The sequence below is a fragment of the Thamnophis sirtalis genome, unplaced genomic scaffold (genome assembly GCF_051295495.1).
Source record: "Thamnophis sirtalis isolate CommonGarterSnake01/CBP01778 unplaced genomic scaffold, rThaSir2_p1.2 scaffold_7, whole genome shotgun sequence".
NCBI lineage: Eukaryota > Metazoa > Chordata > Lepidosauria > Squamata > Natricidae > Thamnophis > Thamnophis sirtalis.
The window spans coordinates 55,419,659-55,444,040 of record NW_028261387.1 but is presented as its reverse complement, the minus strand read 5'-3'; the positions used below and the strand labels follow the sequence as shown (position 1 = coordinate 55,444,040).

Genomic DNA, 24,382 nt, shown 5'->3' with positions numbered 1-24,382 from the left:
CAACAGAATTGTCTGTTTAGAAGTGATTATTGATGCTTTTTATCAGAAATGAATCCAAATGACTTGCATACCCAGAAAGAATTGTCAGCTTTGAGGACCAACAAAAAGTTTTAAATGCATGAATCTTCTTTCTAAAATGGCAATAAGGACCAATCTGTTTTTATGAATATGCACTTTCTCAGCTGTTCTGCAATAGAATTCTATTTAGTACTTTGGAAGCAAAATTTCCTAATTTGTAGGTTGAGGAAATGAACAAGAAGGGGAGAGACACAGAAAAAAAAATGATTTATCCAGTCTAGAATAAAGAAGTGACAACTGGGATTTCAATTGTAAAGAAACTCTTAACTTTTATTATAAAAAGTGTGATTTAGATAAGATGTTAAAAACAGTTTCTTAAGTAAGTTGAGCTAAATAAGAATAATTGTGGGGTCAAGGAGATTTAATATTTTTTTTAAAAAATGTAGTTCTTTTAGAATTCTTTTAATGACTCAAAGACTTATCTATGATATATTTGGAAAGACATCTATGCCTCATCCTTTGAATGTTTGTTTATTGCTTCCTGACTATGCTCTTTTGTTGGCACTTCCTTTCTTTCATTGGTCTATGTTGAGCCTTTGCGTTAAGCTACTTTGAAGAATCCCTTTGCTAACCATAACTGTGATGACACAAATCATTGTTTCTATTTTCTCTATGCATCAATTGCACAGACCCCCATCTAACTTAATAAATTAATTTATTGAGCCTCTTCAAAATAATTGAATTGCTGAATGTGAGAGCTATGGAACAATTTAGTTACTCTAAAAAGACTTTGCAGATAGTAATACTCAGATACCAGAATATTTTTTGTTTGTTTGTGGCAAAATGAAAGCAACCTTAAACCTTTTAAAGTAAGGTTATAGTTTTCAAAACTATTGAAAAAGAGGCACTTTCATGTTTTACCATTTTGTTCTCCATTAATGCTTAGAGGCAGATTTGCACTCTACAGCCACTCAAATATATTTGCACTGTGTGAATCCTTCTCTTTGCACTCTAGCAGATTTATTATTTAACACAGTTAAAAAACCATATACTTAAGATTGTGGAACTAGCCAGCTCTGACAATGAGGATGTATGACTTCAATTTTGTCCAAGGCATTCACTGAAAACAGTATGATTCACTTTGTGGGCAGAATCAGTTGTTATGCTTATTTCTTAAAGTGTTTCTATCCTACCTTTCTATCTAATACCCTTCAAATTGAGAAACAGACTATTTTAAAAAGTATAAAACAGCCATTAGAGAATTTCTAAAATTATTCCCCAACTATACAAAACTGAAAATAAATAAACTTTTGTAGAAGAAAGTTTATTAAAAAGCCAAGTTTTAGTTATTTGCTGAAGTAGTAACAATGAAGTAGCTATAACATTTCTTGGAAAAGCATTCCCTTCCTATCCTATTTTCCCATCTTCTGAATTTCAGATTTGATTCTGGGGAGAATAAGTATAATCTATAAGCTAAACTGTAGAATTGAAGACTTGAGTATACTCTCATACTGTAAAGCAATTAATTCATTAGCTTTATTAACTTTTTTTCAGATATTTATTCTGTTCAAATTTTTCATGAGGGGGAGGTGGGAGGAAACACATTCCTATCCCAATAGACCAGTATTTCTCAATCTTGGCACTCTAATTGAAGTTTGGACTTCAATTACTTGGTTGATACTAAATTGATTTTCCATTTCAGTATCTTCATTGCCAATTCTAAGGCTGCTGGTTGAATCTGTTGTTAGTTTACTTTCCTTAATATTTAAATCTTAGTCCCATTCTTTCACTGCAGTTTTTGACTCTTATTACAATTTGCAGGTCCTTTGCTAAGAAAGTAGTGTTGTCAGCATAGCATACGTTATTGATGTTTCTTCCTCCAATTTTAAAATCATGCTTATCTTCTTCCATTTACTTCCTTAATGTATATTCAGCATATATTGGAAGTTGAATAAATAAGAAAAGAATATGTAGCTTTTTCTCACTGCTTTATCAAACTGTGATATGCAAGATATGCAACCTGGGTGTATCCGTGCATGTGTGTGCGCGTGCGCGTGTGCACGCACACGCGCACACACACATACACACAGAGTAAAAAGCGCAAAACAAGAAAATCAGCTTATCCAACAAAAGCCTTTTCAAATAAGATTAAAAGAGAGAGAGAGATCAGTAGCCAGGAAGACATTTACTCTCATATTCCCACCAAATTTATTTTCTGGAAAATTAGAAAAAGTTTCTTCTTTTAATATTTTAAAGCCTTTTCAATCTTTTAACAAAGGATTCAGTCATTTAAGGTTCTTGGCTTTGGGTTGTCTAAAGTTTATAAAAATCAACTATCATGAGCCCTTTGGTTTTGAGCGTTTTTTAATGGACTCTAGTTCTGTGCCGAATAAGACCGCATCCATCTAAAATATGGGAACATATGAAGACATAGACCTGGCACTTTTTATTAAGATCTGGGTAGGTAATGACAGGGAAGTAACCCTCCTGTAAATCTGCCCTGCCAGGTTTTATATTGTGCAGCAAGCATGAAAACTTGAAAGGGGAAGAAACAGTGGTTATAGATATCTGTAAGATTCTCAGATGACAATCTGTTGGTTGCCACATGGGTAACGAGGCATCTAGATCCATGTTTTCTTGAATCTTTTGGCAACTAGGAAGTACAACATTACTTGAGAGGTTCATTAAATTAACAAGTGATGCCACCTGGCTTGAAAAGAAGAATAGTACAACTTCTTTTGATGAAATCTCTTGATTTGAGTGACTTGTTTGATAATGTTCTCCATCAACTATGCAATCTCTGTCACTTCTACCCTTTTGTTTTTGAGAAAGGAAAGGCGATTCACTAAAGAGAATTTGCAATGGTTTTATCTGGATCTTTTTCAGTCAGGATTCAGTCACATAGATGACAACACATTTTATATAGAGCTGTCTTTGGAAACAATTTTGATGCTGCAACTTCTATGGAGTGTCATTACTTAGGGTCAATATTTCAGGGTAGCATCAATTTTAATACAATACAATAGCAGAGTTGAAAGGGACCTTGGAGGTCTTCTAGTCCTGCCTAGGCAGGATATCCTATACCATTTCAGACAAATGGCTATCCAACATCTTCTTAAAGACTTCCAGTGTTAGGTCATTCCCAACTTCTGGAGGAAAGCTGTTCCACTGATTAATTGTTCTAACTGTCAGGAAATTTCTCCTCAGTTCTAAGTTGCTTCTCTCCTTGATTAGTTTCTACCCATTGCTTCTTGTTCTACCCTCTGGTGATTTGGAGAATAGTTTGACTCCCTCTTCTTTGTGGCAACTCCTGAGATATTGGAACACTGCTATCATGTCTCCCCTAGTCCATCTTTTCATTAAACTAAACACACCCAATTTCTCCTGAGTTCTAATAAGTTGTTGCATTTGGCTACTAGTAGGCTTCCAAGTCCAATTCAAAGTGCTAATTATGTTTAAAATCTCTACACAGGGTAGAACAGAAATGATCTGGCCAATACTGAAATTTCTAGTAAGGAGCTGTTGAAAATACCACTTTCTCCAAAGGTACTTAGAATATGGGCTATATTTCAGAAGAGGATCCCATTATGTTGTATATCGTCCCCATACAAATTACATGTGATCCCATCTTTTTAATATGCTTTTGGTCTTGCCTGAAAGTTGCAACAATTGTATTAAAATCTTAATTGACTGGGATAGCAATAGCAGTTAGACTTATATACCGCTTCATAGGGCTTTCAACCCTCTCTAAGCGGTTTACAGAGTCAGCGTATCACCCCCCCACAGTCTGGGTCCTCATTTCACCCACCTCGGAAGGATGGAAGGCTGAGTCAACCTTGATCCAGTGAGATTAGAACCGCTGAACTGCAGATAACAGTCAGCTGAAGTGGCCTGCAGTACTGCACTCTAACCACTGCGCCACCTCGGCTCATATGATGATTGATAATTATATTAAATCAATTAATATATTATCATACTTGACTTTTGAATTATTTATCTTCTATCTTTTCATGATCCAAAATATAATAAGCTTTTGACCAGCCTCCAAAACTGATTGGACATGTTTGTGGAGATATTATAATGAAAGAAAATAATTATGTTCTTTTCATCCATTATTTCCATAACATGGATCTTCACTCAGGATTCCAACAATTAAGAAGATTATACCAATGAAATAAAGGAACTATGGAATTTGTCTTTCCTACAAAATCCTGCAATGGATTGTTCAGTTAAGCTGTCACACTAAAAGCCTTTGACTGAAACACTGTTAACAGCATTCACTGGTGATATCTAGCATTAAATTAGTTCTGTAACATGAAACATTTATGCGGGCAAAAATATAAAAAAATGCTTGTCATTTTATGGTAGTGTGGAAATCATAACAAAAAAGTGCCTGGGAAAGTGGTAAAATTTAAAAGGTGGACACAAAGTCATAGTCATATAATTATTATTTTATTATTATGAAATATCTCAGTATAATCTTATTTAAGGAGATTATATTTTTATTAATGTTCAGTGTATTGTTATCTAACCTAAAGTGTAACCTCTTGGGATAATTGACAATTATTCTAATAAATTAGGGGATTATCTTCCATTGGTATCCATTCTGTACAAATTGTGTTTTTACATGTATGCACTTATTCAGGAAGATGAGAATATTCAAAGTTTTTGAAAGGTTAAACTGAATTGTATTCCATTTATTTTCCTTGGAAATATTTAGATAATAGCTGATTATGTTTCTAGCCTGGTCTGAAGCTCCTTATAATAATAATCATGTTATATAAATTATATATTATAAAAATCATATTATATAATAATAGTATAATATATAGATAGATAGATAGATAGATAGATAGATAGATAGATAGATAGATAGATAGATAGATATAGATATAGATATAGATATAGATATAGATATAGATAGATATAGATATAGATATAGATATAGATATAGATATAGATATAGATATAGATATAGATGATATATATATATATATATATATATATATATATATATATATATATATATATATATATATATATATATATATATATATATATATATATATATATATATATATATATATATATATATATTATAACATTTAGAAACCAGTTCTTTAAAACTGAAAGAACCTTTAAGTACCTAGATCTTTTTGCAAGGAATTGAAATTCATAGGCCAGTAAAGATCCAGGTCAGCTTATTCAGTTTTTCTTGACAGATTTTGCAAACGTCTGAAACAATAATATAAATTATCTGCATATCAGGTATATGATAGAACATCCAAGTCTACTCGTACTCCAATATATCATTATAATTGAGTGTTGGCTATTTCAGAACCATACATACATTGACATACATTTGAAAAGAGCAATGTATACATTTGGTTTGAGTCCTCAAAATCAAAATTATGTTTTACTTAAGGTGACCAGATTTTCAGATTGGTAAAGAGGGACACCTTTGACCGGGGGGGGGGGGGGGGCTTGATTAAAAATTTTATACGGAGCAACAAAAATTTTCATACAACGCAAAAATAGTATTGTAATGTTTTTTTATTTCAACATAACTACAATTTACAAATATAAATTGTAACTGTTGCCAAACATCCAAATTTTGATCACGTGACCATGAGGATGCTGCAACAGTCGCTAAGTGTGAAAATGATTGCTAAGTGTGAAAAATGGTCATCAGTCACTTTTTTCAATGCCATTGTAACTTTGGTCACTAAGCCCATTATACCACCTTTCTTGCCACAGTTCTTAAGTGAATAAATGCAGCTGATAAGTTAGTAACATAAGTGAATCTGGTTTCCCCATTTGACTTTGTCAAAAGGTGATTATATGACCCCAGGACACTGAAACCATCATAAATACAAATCTGTTGCCAAACATCAAATTTTTGATCTTGTGACCATGAGGATGCTGCAACGTCGCTAAGTGTGAAAATGGTCGCTAAGTGTGAAAAATGGTCATCAGTCACTTTTTTCAATGCCATTGTAACTTTGGTCACTATACCACCTTTCTTACCACAGTTCTTAAATGAATCTTAAGTGAAGATGTTATATCTTAAGTGAATCTTAAGTCTTAAGTGAAGATGTTATACAGTAGAACCTCTGATCACGAACGCTTCTGACCAAAATATTCACCTTCTCCCCACTGCTGATTTCCCCTTCTGCACCATTTTTTTGTAAGCGCCAAATTTCCAAAATTAGGTTTGATTCATGACCAAATCAGTTTGCGACCAAAGTTATGGAACGAATTATGGTTGTGACCAGAGGTTCTACTGTATTCATGCCTTTACATACTCTATATCACCTCAAAATGTTGCACAGCCTTCATAAGTTTCTAATACAGATAAAATTAAATACAACATCAAAACCATAAAAAAGTAAAATTAACCTGGCTGGAAAATCCTATGCCTGTCTTGCTATTATTACTGACACACTTGCTGCAGTATTTGATGGCTAAAAGAAAAAAAAATATTGTTAAAGTGTGTATTATGTTCACTCCCATGTTTTGTCTGCTGCGTTGATTTTGAATTTATTAAAAGAGCTTATTTTACATCAAATCCCTCCCATATTATTCTCCTATGGTCAATAAACCCTAAGAGACAGCATACTATACATGAAATTCCTGTAACTGTATATTTAGTAAATTGTGGAGCTGAGTTTATCCAATTAACTCAGTTTTTGGACTTGAATAATCACATACAATAAAGGAAATAAAACTATTTAGAATGAAGTGTAGTTGGCTATTTGTGATTAAGGGTGTCATGCAGAAACAATTATAGTTTTGATCAGGAAAATACCCTAAAAAAAACCTTTTGTTCTTTCAGGGTTTTTTTTAATGTTTTTTTCCATGGCACATCATAGTGTTACACATATTGTTTTGAATAAAAAAACAGCAGCTGCACATTTTTAAAAACCTACATTATTTTAAAATGCATTAAAAAATAAAAGAAAAAAACCCAGCACACTTACCAGCAGGCAGAAACTCCAAGTCAATCCAAAATGATATAGATGTTAATACAAAGAACTGAGCAAATTGAAACTTTCCCACCATTTTAGAGCAGTCCTCCAACCTCTGTGCCCCTCCCCTCCGGAAAATCCAGGAAGTAACACTGGCAACCTCTCTAGCCATTTCCTGCAGCTCTATGGTACTAGATCATTTTTTTCTTATAAAATGAGGTAAATGCAATGTGGCGCGGCACGGGGGGGGAATCCGTTTTGTTGCTTTAATGTTTTAATATCTTCAATGAAAGTACTGAGACAGAGAGAGGGGGGGATTAGACAGGGTGTCTTTTGTCTTGCCCTGGTTAGGATTTGTTAAGCAAGTCCACTGGGCTTTCAACATGAAGCCAGAAAATCGGGACTTTTTTAAAACGCGGAGGGACACGGGAAAAATTGTTATAAAGCGTGCTTGTCATGCTGAAATCGGGTCATCTAGTCACCTTAGTTTTATCCTTTTATGAGAATGAAAAATTGCATTATAAGGTGATATAATGTTCGTCCCTCTGGAACGAACTCCCCGTGGAGATTCGAACCATCACCACCCTCCAGGCCTTCCGCAAAGCCCTTAAAACCTGGTTGTTCTGACAGGCCTGGGGCTAAAGAGCCGTTGCCCCCGTCTCGAATGGTATGACTGTTGTGAGTTTTAAATTATATATTGTTATGTTGTTGTTTTAAATCTTTTGTCTGTATCCTCCTCCCCGGTTTGAGTTGTGAGCCGCCCTGAGTCCCCTTCAGGGGGAAAGGGCGGCATAGAAATTTAATAAACTGAACTGAACTGAACTGAACTGATATAATTCTTGAAAGACTTCAAAATCTGATTGGGATCTGCCCACAATTGGTTATGTAAATGTTTTATCTAAATAAATTAAGGCTAGGTGTGTAATGTGCACACAAGTAATTATAGTGATTTATGGGCTTCTTATGGACATCTAACCTTTTTCTTGACTAGTAGTAGTAGTAGTAGTAGTAGTAGTAGCAGCAGCAGCAGCAGCAGCAGCAGCAGCAGCAGTTAAACATGTATGCCACCCAACTCTCAAAAAACAAATTAAAATGGACACATATTTGTGGGTAGGAATTAAAATAAGAATTATCTTCTACAAATTTACTTTGTCCTAAAGGTGTTTGTTTACATAAGCCAATTCAGAAGGTTTTAGCTACATGTTGGCAATCAAAACATGTCAAATAGTTACTCTTAGCTTATCAAGGAAATGATTTTATATTGATTAGATGTAATAGATTTATGCTTTCTAAAATGTGTCTAATTGAATATCTCAGGAATAATTATTTATTATTCCTGAGATTTTAAAAATGTAATGTGTAATAGACCATGATCCAGTGGTATGCATATAGCAAATCCATGCCAGAATTAGGCAGAGTGTTGAATATTTGGAAATAAAAAGAAAAATAATGTGCATGTTAGATTCTTGATTTGAACTAATACATCATTTTACATCAGTTTTCTTTTTCTTATTTCTTATTTTTTGTTATTGGTCTTTCACAATAAGCTTAATCAATGAATTTCTACAAAATATTATACCTTTATATATTTCATACTTTAAAGCTTTAAAAGATCTTAGGCTAATTATATTGATTCACCGACAAAATAGGCGAACGACAAAAGTGCACCCGATTAAACCGCGGTGACAAAACCGCGGGTTCTAAACCGCGCAGATGAATGAGCGCTGAAGTGTGCCGACAACAGCGTGCCGACAGAAGCGCGCTGTAAACCTAACCCTAACCCTAACCCCAACCCTAACCCTAACCCTAAACTTAACCCTAACCCTAAACCTAACCCTAACCCTAACCCTAACCCTAACCCTAACCCTAACCCTAACCCTAACCCTAACCCTAAACCTAAACCTAAACCTAACCCTAAACCTAACCCTTACCTTACCTTAAATCGCGCTGTCAGCGCGTTGATGACGTCGCGTTGATGATATCGTGGTTTTAGTGCCGCGGTTTTGTTGGCGCGGTTTTGTTGTGTGCGCATTTGTCAGGTCACGAATTATATTGACATTTCACAGAATACAGTTTTGAGTAGTTTGGTCTTAAAACGAAAATGAAATAAAATCAATGTGGAGTATAGACAAACTATAGACAAAAGGGCAAAAGTAGAAAATCACCTTGCAGTCTTTTTCTCTCACACCCTCTGATTCAGAAGCCCTTAGATAGGTTTTTCCTAAAATCTTACTATACCAATTGTCTAAGTACCACAGATAATTAAAGATTTATTATGAATTTATGCATGCATGTTTTTCCCAATCTGACATCCACCACAGGGTTTGGACTACATCTCTCATTATATAACACAGATTGACCAAATGCCATGCAGGTGATTGCATGTTAGGAATCATAGGAGTGCTAATGCACTTAGTCCTTTCATTCATTAAAATCAGTCCACTTTTATTAAAATCTATCACATCCTTCCCCTTTATGTTAGTTTGGAAGGCATACAACATATCTATTTTTAACTTCATTCAATTCATGCTCTTTAGCATTTTCTTTTATTATATGTCACAATCCTCCATTTGGCACACTAAAGCTATATTGTCTATTTAATAGTGGAAAAACTGCACAACTAAATGCTGCATTCCAGAGAAGAGCAGAAATTATATCTAAAGAAACGCTGCAAAGAAATTTATAAGAAATTGCTCTTATGTCAAGGACCGCCTGTATCTGTTTGTGGCTCATGTTTTTGTAAACTCTTTTTCAGATACCTAGTGTTTCTCAACAGGTTTTTAGCTAATTAATTAGTCTTAGACATTTAGTTGTGTAGTTTTTTTATAGATTGGATAAACAGTCTGATGAATCACTGTGATAATTCTGAAGCTTTTCAAGCCATGACTTTTCATAAGTCTTGAAACTTTAGCCGTTTTTAAGCCTATATAGTTGTAAAAACCAACAATTCGAATACTAAAAGTTTCTTTGAGGAATTCCTACAAATGGGTTCAAAGCATAGGTTCAAAGCACAGGAGCTAAAAGAAAAATAAATTTGAACAGAATGTTCACTATACTGGATTTAATTTTTGAAAAGTGCTATAAATTCTTAATTTAAAAAAGTAATATCAGGGAAATAAAATTTTGTACAGATTGTGATGTCATAAACTGAAAATTTCCATGTGCTAATTAGCAAATAGTAGAGTTGTCATTTCCTGTTAACAAATTATGCTGCAGGGCACGCTTTGTAATTGCATGAGTCATTTATTCTGAAAGTTGTGAGTGCTTTGAATTATATATTTTAGCTTTCTTGTTTTTGAAACCAGTTAAATGATAAAAGATCACTGAAGAAGTTCTCAAAGTACATTAATATATTAACTGGTGTATTTGTCAAAAATTCATATCTGTCATTTTGAAAAATGCTTCATATTTCAGTGCTAAATAGAACATATCCTTTAAAAAGAAAATACTTGTCTATTTGAAAAGAGTGTCATTAAGTGGAATGGAATTCAGTGTCAGTTAAATGGGGAAAATTGTAAACTTCTTTCTCCTGATTTTTAGGTGAAAGGCTTTTATTTTTACAGAAACCTAAATTATATTGAGAACAATTGGAAATTCTTGACGTGTGTTACACTCATTTATTTCAATCATTCCAGAGTTGGTATACAGCAGGTTCTGACCAGTTCTAGAGAACTGATAGTGGAAATTTTGAGTAGTTCGGAGAACTGGTAAATAACTCCTCTGACTGGCCCTGCTCCCATCTATTCTCTGCTTCCTGAGTTCCAGCTGATCAGGAGGATATGGGGATTTTGCAGAATCCTTCCCCTCGAGTGGGGTGGGAATGGAGATTTTACAGAATCCTTCCCTTCGAGTGGGGTGGGAATGGATATTGTACAGAATCCTTCCCCTGCCACACCCATCAAGCCACGTCACGCCCACCATGCCACACTCACCAAGCCACGCCCACAGAATGGGTAGTAAAAAAATTTGAATCCCACCACTGAATCATTCCACAGAAATGTGAAGTACATGCATGCTTATCTAACTGTAAAATATTGGTGAAGACTTACTAAATCAGATATATTTAGTACAACTGTATTTTTAATTTAAAAATCCAGTCTTAATTAGAAATTATATGTGAGTAGAACTAGGTTGGATCCCAATAACTCCAGCCACTATTACCATTGCTTCTGCATCCTCACTCTAGGTATTTTAGTATCCCAAGAGAAACTAGGATGTTTAACTGCAACCAGCATGATCCATTTTAATGAAACCCTGGCTAAATCTTCATTCAAAGAAGAGGGAAAGACTTTGGAATATATTAAACATAATTCATTTGGAAAACTATGTATGCACCTGCCTCTACCAGGACAACAAATCAATGACGATTCAGCCTAAAGCTGATCTAGAAGCACTGAACCGTATAAGCATATACTGTATGTCTTAGAATTCAAAAAGTTGAGAAATAAAAATGTGCCTGGTTACAAGATTTTCTTGCACATCTATTCAGGAATATTCCTTTTCCCAGCTGTCCCTTTTGATTACTTACTCCTAAACAAGCAATGAAGTCTCTGTGAAGATTTAAAAAATTGAGGACAAAAACATCTTTCACTAAAACATTTGTGACAGCTTTGGTATACTGCTGATAACAATTTACTAGTTAGTTCCCTATTTTGATGTTACTTGAGCCTGATCTCACTTGAGAGCAATCCTACACCAAAACATCGGCCTTCAAAGTCATCTTATTCATCAAGTACCTCCATTTTCAGATGATGAATGTCAGATTAACTCACACCTTTGCTTTGAGTTTATCTAGATATATTTAAGTAGTCTGCCTTGCCCCTGACATCTTAATTCTAGATGAATCACTATCTCTTATATTGAGAAATTTTTCAAAGAGAAATTAGTATATACCTACTTTGACTCATCATTATCAACATTGTTATAAATCAAGCTTTTTAAAATTAAAAAAAATAGAATAGTGACTCCTATATGAGTTTTAATTGTTCTAATTGTTGTCTAATTTAATTGTTTTAATTGTTCTCAACATGAAATACCCCCTTAATATCAGTTGTTTTAGTGTGAGGTGATGGGAAAAAATGCACAGATGACATAGTGCCTTTTACTGCAATTTTTCTTGAAACATCTGTAACCTTTCTTGGATTTAAGATGATATGTGGTATGTGTTATGATGGTATGTGTTTATTTGAGTTCTTTAATTTTTACCTACATAATTTCATCATCAAAAACATCAGTAAAAACAAATGCTGCTGCTTGTAAGCCATGTTGGAAGAATTCTTCAGAAAAAAAGTTGATGAATACATTTAATTGGTGTTTTCCTTCCAAATGATTTTTTTTCTTTTTCCTTTTTTTAAAATAGTAATTTCTGCTATTGGGGAAAAATGACATTAGCAGCATAGCCAGGAGGGATACTATTAAGAGATTTAATAATACAGCATGCAGTCAATGAAGATTAACCAGGAAGCAATTTGTCTCTTGTTTCCCTCCTTATCTTTCACAATTCTGATTATTTGAAGTAAAAATAATACAGTATTTTCCGAATTTCCATGCAACTTTTTTTTTTGGGGGGGGGGGGGGGACTAGATCCAAGACTGGGTAATTGTTTTCATGATGTTGTTTCTCAGATTCTATAACAAATTTCAAATATATTGAATACAAAAGCCCACATCTGTATCTGAATAACTTTTTTTCTGTTTGTATTTTCTAGGACTGCCCACAGTTATTTCCTACAGAAGAAATTTTGATCCCTGTTGGTGAAGTGAAGCCCATCACACTGAAAGCTAGGAATTTACCCCAACCGCAATCTGGCCAGCGTGGATATGAATGTGTTCTCAATATCCAAGGAGTGATTCATCGTGTACCTGCTCTTCGCTTCAATAGCTCAAGTGTACAGTGCCAGAATAGTTCGGTAAGATGATAGGGGAAGGTATAATAAAAATCAGTTTTGCTAATGTAAAAAGGTTGGGAATTTATTTATTTGTGACATTTCCAGACTTCATTTAAAAAAAAAAGAACCACAACCTTTGTGATAAAATAGTTTACCCCTACTCACCCCACAGGAAACTTATTTAAACTAAAAGCAATAATTTAAACCTCAATAATTTAAAATCTCAAGAAAAGAAAAGAAAATGCCGGCATTCTGAAGGCATACAGATGCTTGGTAGAATTTAATATTTCTCTACCTCCACAAATAAAAGCAGGAAAAAGACAAACAGACACCTTAAGGGTATATATTTTATAACTTTGGGGCAACCAGAAATAAGGTCCTGTTTTTGATAAATGTTTTCTTTTGGAAGGATAGTTCTAAATGGTGATCTCACTGAATGAACCATGGAGAAGCACCATTAGGTAGTAAAACTGATATAAGCAAGATGTAAATCAATTTTCCATGAGAGGAAAATAAGCCTAGCTATTTCATTGTCAAAATCATGTAAGCTGTAATCAGTATCAACCTTAAAATGTGGATGGCTAAAAAGATCTTAGGCCTGCATGCTCATTACAAATGTCAGAATAGAGGTAAAAGGAAACACAGTGTTATAAATCGGGTTCTCTGAAGCAGTGTCATAACTTTATCATGTCTTGATTGATAGTATGAGAACTTTTCTTCTTTTAAAAAATATCAGTAAAAATCTAGGAAGAATGAAGAGTCAAATGCAAGAGACCGCCTGCTGCCAATTACCTCCCACAGACCCATTAGATCTCACAGGGTTGGCCTCCTCCGGGTTCCATCTACTAGCCAATGCCATCTGGCTACTACCTGGGGGAGGGCCTTCTCTGTGGCAGCTCCGGCCCTCTGGAATGAACTCCCCGCAGGGATTCGGACCCTCACCTCTCTCCAGGCCTTCCGAAAAGCCGTCAAAACCTGGCTTTGCCAGCAGGCCTGGGTGTGATGAGTTCCCTCCCCTCTCAACTAGTATGGTTGTGTGACTCTTGCTGATTTTAATTATTTGTATTTCGTTTTATGTTCCCCTTTCCCCCTTTTGAATTGTTCGCTGCCCTGAGTCCTCCCGGAGAAGGGCGGCATATAAATAATAAAATTCAATTCAAAATTCAATTCAATATATAGATAAAGGGCAAAATAATTAAATAACTAATTCCTCTAAGAATCAGTCAATCACTGCTTTTCGTCATTTATAACAAACTTATAAATTTCCTTGTATAGTCACTGGTGAATTATGTGTCTTTATCAGCTACCAAAACAACTTGAGAGATTGTAAATAATAAGACGTTCATTCATAAATGATGCAGTAGAAGAAGTTACGTTACTGTATAAGACTTGTGTGTCCTTTTCACTATTCTGTTAAAAATTAGGGAAGGAATTGATATTGTTACAGTTTGCCCGAAGCAAAAAGAAAAATGAACTCAGTTTAGTACAGGGTTGCCTAAGAAACTGAATCACCATTTAACAATTGAGAGATTACCCAGGAATGGGAACATAAACCACTGAGTGTGGGCCATTTATTTCTTCTGACCATTGATCATAGTTGCCCTTTTCTTGCCGCCACAGCAGGCTGTTACATATCACCATGCCATCTTTTCTTTCCAGAAAAAAGTATAATTGGGTTTGTTGACTTGCTTCTCTTTTTTGGAAATGAACAGTTTTTAAATGAATTTAAGTAACTGGAAATCTGTCTTACTTACATTTGTTCAGTTTCCCAGTATTAAAGAGCTTGCTGCCCCATATGACAAGGCTGTAGATGAGGCAAATGTAGAGAATAAAAAAAGAAAGAAAAGGACCTAGAAGCATTTGTGCCAGGGTTAAACTAATCCTGAATTCCAGGTGGGAATATGCTACAGGCAGGTGAGGTGTTTAATTAGAATCCTAGCCCCAGAGAAGATTTTTTATCTGTCAGCTTCCCCTTTGACTGGGGGTGTCAGGAAAGGGGGGCATTGGTGGGGGAGCATATGACAAAGGTGTTAAAGCAAAGCTAATTCACACAGGAGAGATAAAGAGAATTGCAGGCCTCTTATCAGGAAGCTGTCAAATTCCAGGCCCCAGTAGCTTGATAGAATGTGTAACACTGGAAAGCTGTCTGTTGCTTGGAGAAGACAGGGAAGGAACAGGAATGAGACAGGAGGAAAAAGAATGAAAGAAACATAATCTCCCTTGAACAAGCACCATAAAAGAGGCCACTGCTCCCTTGCTTGCAATGAAGCAAGAATGATCCCTTAGGAATGTCAAAGTTAACAGGAATAATAATGGAATCAAACATATCAATCACTATTGCATTCCCAAGAGCAGTAACACCTGTCATTGCTGTCATGACAGGATCAACACATTCATAATTTTAATAGTAATTTTATTAAATATTACTATAATCTTTGTAAAATAAAACATTAAAGAAAAATATATCAAAATGATTTTCCCTTCACCACAAGTATTAAATTTTTTTGGTAACTTATTACCTTCTCTTAAAATGCAACAAATGATCTCTTCCCATATTTCATCCTTTATCTATAAATTAATTCTTAAAAGATCATTCAGTCCTTGTGAGCAAAAAGTCTATTAAGGATTATCAGAGATAACAACATATCTATTTTAATCTTGATCAAATAAATCAACTTTATATTTCTTCATTTTATTTATAATAATCTTGATCCCTAATCCGTTCAAATAATGTCTGGGAATTTGATTTCTTTTCCTTTTTTCCCCTTTTTTTCCTTCTTACAACAGTCTTTAAAATTTTAACAAGTTTCTTTTGTAAATCCAATATTATCCAGATTTTTGTTTCTTATTCTGATGTCTTAATAATTCTGTTCAATTATTAAGACATCAGCCAGGTTAATTTGTCGAACTAGTACAGCATTTTTTCTTTATCTTTCTTGTAGTCTTCTTTTTTTTATAAATTCACTCTTAGGTCACTTTTAGTGTTATCTGATAAAACTTGTTCCTCTATGATAAAATCTTTTAAAGGCAAACTATCAATAATGTCAGACATTCTTACAATTAACTTCTGGGCACTGTTCACAAATATCCTTCAATATGTCAAATATTAAATGTTTTGTGTCCATTCTGTATTAGTAAGTAAAGTGTTATCTTTTAATTGTAATTTTTGATAATTTTTGGTCCTTCTAGTGTCAAATCTTCAAAGTCCGATTCTTTTATTTTTTTAAAGAAGAATTCAAAACCAAATCTTTTTTCCACTTAAGGGATTTTTATGATTAATTTAAAAACCTTATTTCAAATCCAATTGTATTCTTAGTCTCCAAATTCAACCTTCTAGTTGCTCTTTTCTTATTTATTAAAGAGAAACTATTTAGAGTTCTTAGACTTGGATTTAAAATTCATTTCACTAAGATTTTAAAAAACTTAGTGTGTTGAAGCACTGTATCCATAAAGGTGCCAACCACCGTTCGATGAAAGATGGCATTCCCTCAACTCCCAGAGCTCTAAACCTGCTGGAGACAATGTCTAGCAATCTCTTTATGAAGAGCAACTGCTCAAAACACTTGTGGGCAATCTCAAATCTTGTCCTTGTCCAGAAAGGAATTAGGAAAATCCAATCTATTCTGTAGATATTGATTTTACCGCAATTATCAGTTCCATTTTTAGTGACACTATCTTCAGTTCACAGTTTCTTCCTAGAAATCAACAATTTTGCAAATGGTTCATGAAATTTTGTAAGATGTTACTTAAGGAATTCCTGAAAACTTTTCCTTTTAAAATAAAAATAAAGAAGAGAGAGCTGGTGAATAAAAGTATCACAAGAATCATAATTCTTGCAGCACAATCTTGCATATACCTGTTCTAAATGAAGTCCTATTGAGGAAGTAGGAAATAATCCCATGTAAATATGTATGAGATACTAAATATAACATAATTAAAATATTTTAAATAGATTTGAAGTCTATTCACTTTTTATATCTGGAGTCTATTATCATAAACCATCCAGATCAGGATATTCAGAAGAACAACAGAGACAATGCTGCTAATTATCATCCAGTCAATCTATTAAACACAGTCTGTAAAATGTATGACAGATATCTGTTCATATATTGGCTGGATTCAGAAAACATATGGTTGAGGAACATGCCTGAATACAAACTATGGATAAACATAAAGCCACTACAATTCACTATTCTTTACTTAGTCTTATCTATAAATCCTATGACAATATTTGTCTGAAAATAAGATGTAATTTAGCCAGGTATTTTCTCTTTAGGCCCTTTCAAGAAGCATTTAGTGAGAATGTGTACTTGTCACATCTGAATTAAATTTTATATTTAATATTGAGTGTTTAATTAAAATGGAACTTCATCCACCAAAAATATGCATAATGCAATTTTTCTATGGTGAGAAATAGTAATTCTCTCTCATTCAATAGGGAGTTCTAAGGAGGGCAGTCTAAATCTTAACATTTTATTAAAGAAAACAAGTTTTGCAAATATATTTTGGAAAAACAAAGATTATATTTTTTCTCAAAGATTAAGAAAGCTAACCTGTATAGTTAACTGGCAGTAAATAGAGCAGTGGCATGCTTTAAATATCTGGGGTGATTTTTCACTCCACAGGCAGTTACTTTTGTTGCATACAATGTTCCCCAAAGCATTGCAGTTAGATGTCATTTCTTTGTACAATAGAAGTGCCTATTTGCACCCCAGCTGCAAATAAGCTTTTTGTCGCTAAATACCTAGCTCACATTTTGTATGATGGTGAATTTGGAACAGAGTCCATAACAGCCACTTAGAGGACAGCAGAGTCAATTTTTTGAAGAAAATTGTTTGAAGTGGACTGCTATATATTCAATTCAACCCTGTTTATAGAAGCAGGTTTATTAAAAATAAAGACAATAACATTTATTAATACTATCAACTTAAGGTGAAGATCATTTTTTTCCTCCAGAAGTCTTACGTCCTTGGATGATTGCTAACTTTTTTGTATCTTTTGGAAACATGAAATCAAACTTTCAGAATCCTAAGTTTAAATGTTGGAGTAAATTAGTCAACAAAAGTAATTAGCAAAAGTTTATTATTCAGTCTTGTGCTGACCATGTAGACAGTTCTAGATTCTGCAGTGCTGGAGAGCACTATTTTTTTTTTAAATAAGACCTGCTTCATGAAGTTTTCTAGATAATTTCATCTCATTTATTAGCTTACATTTTCCTACATTAATAGGAAAAAAATTGTGAGCTGTTATAGGGGGTACAATAGTTCAGTGGTTAGAGGCACTGAGCTTATCAGCTGGAAAGCTGACAGCCCAGGTTTGAGATCTGAGTGCCACGTGATGGGGTGAGTTCCCATTATTTTCTTCAGCTTCTGCCCATCTAACAATTCAAAACATGGATGTGCAAGTAGATAAATAAGTACAACTTTGGTGGGAAGAAAAGAGCATCCCATGCATCTTGGCACATAGTCATACTAGCCACATGACTACAGAAATGTCCTCAGACAACACTAGTTGTTTTGGCTAAGAAACAGAGATGAGCACCACTCCCTAAAGTCAGATACTACTGGACAAGGAGAAATAATTACCTTTTATTCTGAACTGTATCTTAGAGCTGAATATTTGGAAAGTATTACTTAGTCATTAATGCAAAGTTCACAAAGATTTGGAAAAGGTTAAAAAAACATGCTATTCTTAACACGTAATATAGATATGGCTCTCAGCCTTGTAAATTTATTTACAATACAATATAAGAGTTGGAAGGGACCTTGGAGGTCTTCTAGTCCAACCCCTTGCCTAGGCAGGAAACCCTATACCATTTCAGCCAAATGGCTATCCAACATCTTCTTAAAGACTTCCAGTGTTGGAGCATTCACAACTTCTGGAGGAAAGCTGTTCCACTGATTAATTGTTCTAACTGTCAGGAAATTTCTCCTCAGTTCTAAGTTGCTTCTCTCCTTGATTAGTTTCCATCCATTGCTTCTTATTCTACCCTGAGGTGATTTGGAGAATAGTTTGACTCCCTCGTCTTTGTGGCAACTCCTGAGATATTGGAACACTGCTATCATGTCTCCCCTAGTCCTTCTTTTCATTAAACTAAACATACCCAGTTCCTGCAACAATTCTTCATATATTTTAGCCTTCAATCCCCTAATCACCTTTGTTGTTCTTTTCTGCACTCTTTCTAGAGTCTCCACATCTTTTTTACATTGTGGTGACCAAAACTGAGTGTAGTAGTCCAATTGTGGCCTTACCAAGGCATTATAAAGTGGTATTAACACTTCACGTGATCTTGATTCTATCCCTCTGTTTATGTAGCCTAGAACTGTGCTGGCTTTTTTGGCAGCTTCTGCACACTGCTGGCTCATATTTAAATGATTATCCACTAGGATTCCAAGATTCCTCTCACAGTTACTACTATTGAGCAAGGTACCACCTATACTGTACCTATGCATTTTGTTTTTCTTGCCTAAATGTATAACCTTACTCTTTTTACCATTGAATTTCATTTTATTAGATAGTGCCCAATGTTCAAGTTTATCAAGATCCTTCTGTATCTTAAGCCTATCTTCTGGAGTGTTGGCTATTCCTGCCAGCTTGGTGTCATCTGCAAATTTTACTCCACTGCATACTTCCCTCCATGTAGATGCAGTTCCACAGAGGACTACACATTGAGTGAGGTTGGTCAGCCAGTTACAAATCCATCTGGTGGTGATGTTGTCTAACCCACATTTTTCTACTTTATCTAGTAGTAGTTTATGGTCTACTTTATCAAATGCCTTACTGAAATCCAAGTAAACTATGTCATTGGCATTCCTCTGGTCCACTAATTTTGTCACTTTGTCAAAGAATGCAATAAGATTAGGCTGGCATGATCTGTTTTTGACAAACCCATGTTGGCTTTTGGCTATTGCTTTGTTTACTTCTAGGTGTTTGCTAATTCGTTGCTTAATTATCTTTTCCAGAATCTTTCTTGGTATTGAGGTCAAGCTGATAGGTCTGTAGTTTCCTGGATCTGTTTTTTCCCCTTTTTTGAAGATGGGAAGCACATCAGCTCTTTTCCAGTCCTCAGGCAGTTTCCCCAGTGCTCCAGGATCTCTGAAAGATATAGTTCAATGGTTCTGAGATCTCATCTGCCAGTTCCTTCCGAACCCTGGGGTGTAATCCATTCAGTCCTGGTGATTTGAACTCCTCTAGGGTAGACAGTGCTCACTTACCATTTTCTTCCCTATTGTAACTTGTGTTCCTAATATGATTTTTGTGGTGCTATTTTTGATAGGTTGTACTGTTTTTTTCCCTTTGTGCAAAGACGGATGCAAAAAATGAGTTAAATAGTTCTGCTTTCTTCCTGTTGCTTGTCACCACCTTGCCACTTTCTCCCAGCAATGGATCAATTGTTTCCTTAACTTTTTTCTTGTTTTTAACATGTTGAAAGAAGCTTTTTTTGTTATTTTTTACTTTTGTGGCAAGTCTTTCTTCATTGTGAGCCTTAGCTTTCCTCACTTCATCTTTACAGGTTTGGGCTATTTGCTGATATTCTGCCTTAGTTATGTCCCCCTCTTTCTACTTTTTATACTTATCCTTTTTGTCTTTCAATTTGTCAGAGAGTTCCTTATGCACCTTATGCTGATTTCTTCTGTTATTTTTCTTCTTCATTGGTATTGTGCTAAACTGGGATTTTATAATCTCATTTTTCAAATTTTCCCAGGCTTCTTAAGTTGTTTTCCCCTTGAGGATTCTCATCCATAGAATTCTTTTCAAGATCTCTCTAAGTTTATTGAAATTAGTTCTCTTAAAGTCCGAGACTCTAGTTTGACTTGTTCTACTACTATACTGTTTGCATAATGTTGAATTCCAATATTGCATGGTCACTTGCCCCCAGGGTTCCTGTGGCTTCAACACCTTCTGTCATTTCTTCTCTGTTAGTGAGTATTAAGACCAGTATGTCTGATCCCCTTGTTCCTTCTCTACTTTTTGGGACACAAAGTTGTCTGCTAGATTTGTTAGGAACCTGTTGGATCTTCTACTTGGTGCAGAGTTTGTTTCCCAGTTGTTGTCAGGATAGTTACAATCCCCCATTACTATTGTGGTGTGCTTCCTACATACCTTAGTTAGCTGACTAGCAAAAAGTTCATCTACTTCTTCTGCTTGGTTGGGTGGCCTGTAGTATAGACCTATGGCAATGTCATTTTCCCTCCCTTTAATATTGACCCAAATGCATTTAAGATAGTTCTCATCATTGTTGTGCTCTATTTCTGTAGAGATGTAGTTATTTCTTATATATAGTGCAATTTCACCTCCTCTTTTATTTGGTCTATTTTTTTTAAATAATTTAAATCCTTCTAGTTGTATGTTCCATTTGTCGGTTTCATCCCACCAAGTTTCTGTAATCGCAACAATATTGTATCTGCTCTCATTTACTTGAATTTCTAATTCACCCTGTTTATTCCTCATACTCTGTGCATTGGTGTATAGACGTTTGAGTCCATTTTGATTGACTCTGTGTTTACTGTCTACATACCCTGTGTTATGCCTGACTGCCCCTATTTTCTTGCCATTTGTATGATTCATGCATATGGTATGGCACTCACTATTAAATGGATGGTTTTGCTTGACAGCAGGACTGATAATCCTACCTGCACAAACATCTATGTTACATGCACCGATAACCCTATGAATTTTAGATTGCTGGGGACAGAAATGTTCTGTATCAATTAAATCTCTGTCCCCGCTGTTCAGTTTATTTCTTTGTTACCTAATCTGCTTTACCTTATGCTTTATTTGTCCTTGTAGCCTGTTTCCCAATGGTGAATTAAAGTCCTATCCATCCATTTTTCGATTGGCAAAAATATATACTGGCAGGAAATGGGCTGTTCCCATTGCCAATTCCTATCCTACTCTAATGCCTCTGTTATGACACATACCCAAATAGTGCTATCTAAGTTTTGCATGTACTGCTCAGCATCATCAAAGCAGTTGGTTGATTTCTTTGGCTTCACTGTATACCCTCTTCCACAGATTACTAGTTAGCAATAAAAATATTTGAGAGTTGCAGTCAGTACAGGAATGGAGAAGATTTAGCTGCAGAACTGACCGTCAAATCTAGTCTCCTTCCTATGCCATTCTTTCTGCATCTCATTCTGAACTGAATAAAGTGATTTTTTTTTAAATTACTTACAATCGACCATGGTTCTTTCTAGTTCTCACCCATGGCTACCAGACTTAAGCATGACCAACAGAACTGACAGTAACATTGGCTCCTGATAGCTGTGATGCTAGTGGCAGTATTAATATAGTTTTCTCTTTCCTCCTCCTTCCATAGGTCTTTTCCTTCTTTCAGGGGTTTTCACTCTCAGCACCTTCTCAATGTTAGAGCAATCAGTTCTGAGTAGCAATTGGCTTCTGAACATTCTGTATAAGCGACTCATGGCCAGTTATTCAGCAATTCTTTTTTCCATTCCTTGCTTCCCTGACTCCTAATCACATTTGTGTCTTGTGATTCTGCCCCCCCCCCGCCCGCCAATAATTGCATTAAAAATCTCCCTTTGAAAATCTCAAGCCCTCGGAACCAATTTGAGGCAGCCCAATGTATAAAATTATTTTCCATTGTCAGGTGACTCAACTGTTAGTTTCAACAGCACATTTTTTGCAATTCTGTCTATTTGAGGACCTGATTTAGCTACAGGCTTACAGGTTCCATATTATCAGAAACACTGTGCTCTTGAAATCTCAAATAACTCATAACTACCATAATTATTGACTGATTATTAAATACTGTTCACCACTTTGGGAAAATCATGGATATTATCCAGCCTTAGCATGTGCATTAGAATCTGCGTTTTTACAAAAACTAAAGAAAAGACTATAAAATTAAAGCATTTATTCAGAGCTGAACAATTTTGTGCTGCTTTGCAATTCTGTTCGATTTTCTTTAGAATCTGTAGAATGACAGCATTTGAGTCTTACCAGGGACCAGAGGTGGGGGCGGGAGGTGGTATGCACTCACTATTGATCACCATCTCCAACCAAATACATAGTGAAGGATAACAATTTTTATAAAACATGCAACAGCCAATGGATACGTTTAGCTTAGAGAGAAATACTGCTTCTTTAACATTGCTAGAAAAAAAGGACAGCTTAAGGCTGGAGACAAATTGAAGTAATGTCACATTGACACACAGCATTCTGTTATAGAATGTTTGTGCATTATAATGTATACAACATATTCATTGACATAAATGAATTAATGCACAATCTTAACAACAAAGTTTTGGCTTGTGACTTTTCTCATGGAAGTTTTTGTGCACTTGAAAACTTTGAGGTTTCTCAGGCCTGATGACTCAACTGTTATAAATGGATGCGCTGTTTGGGATATGTACCTCAACACTCACCCATTAATAGTAGTAATAAATATCACAACAAATAAAATAAAGGTATTAAAATGTTGTGAAGCAAACTTCAGAGTTTAGTAGGCTAGCCAAACATGCCCTTTTCTAGAGCACCCTATTTCTGAAAGCTTCCAATTTTCCTTCTCTGTAATCCAGGCATTCTGTGGCCATTGAGAATGTTCCACACTCCCTGGACTTATTTGTATCCAAAGAATAAACTTACTATTTGTATATACAAACAAAGCCCCAAGATGTATATAAGATTTAAAATGTCATTTGTTATTAAATTGGTGAGAAAAAAGATACCTGCTCTCTAATTAATTGAGAAATATTATGAGGTGCTTAATTTGCTCACCAATTTCTTACCACTGTGTAATAAGATTTGGTTGGTTCTGACCACTGTAGCATAAACTGAAGTTATTATATCAGTTATTGAACATCTGTTAGGAATACTAATTGTAGAATTTAATATTTTTCTGTTGGTAGTTATAGTTTCATTCCCCAAAGCTAAACATTACTGTGTTAATGTTTGATTTGAATATCCTGTCATATTATGTTTTGACTTTGATCCGTGACCAAATAGAGTTATTTTTTTCAATAGTTATTTCTGCCTGACTTGTTGAATAGGATACAATTTGCACAGTCACTATGTCATTAGCAATGTGTCAAGAAATTTAAAAAGTTTTTTAAATAAAGAACATTTTCCTAACATTTCTTAGAGAACATCAGACAAAGTAACAGTGTTTTTTTTCATTGAGACCAATTGAAGCAATGTTAATAATACATGGAATCTATTGTTTGCATATCCAGGTGACATATTGTTATATATTTGTTCAATATTCTGCTTATTAAGGCCTCTTATATAAAGATAAGATACTTCAATTAAGAATTTTTATCACGATGCAATTTAAGAAAATTAACTAATGTGCAAATATATAAACATTTGCCCTGGAATTTCTTTGCTTCCTCTTTTACCAATCTTTCTCTCCTTCCTTTCCTTTGCTACTGACTGTTATTCTTTGATAATTAGTTAGGAGAGAAAAGTTCTGTTTAAAATCTATGTTCAAATATCTGGGGCTGTTAGGTTGCAGTTTTTCTTGGTTTATTTTTTTATGCATTTTTTC

General features: G+C 34.7%; 1 protein-coding gene across 2 annotated transcripts in view; it reads left to right on the top strand.

Annotated features, from left to right (window-relative positions):
* Nucleotides 1-24,382, top strand: part of PLXNA2 (plexin A2) — a 436,755-nt gene that overhangs the window by 273,796 nt on the left and 138,577 nt on the right. For both annotated transcript variants that reach the window (XM_087720123.1, XM_087720124.1), the window contains exon 10: nt 12,694-12,894. In XM_087720123.1, the coding sequence (XP_087576249.1) occupies nt 12,694-12,894 (201 nt within the window). The remainder of the gene's footprint in view (nt 1-12,693; nt 12,895-24,382) is intronic.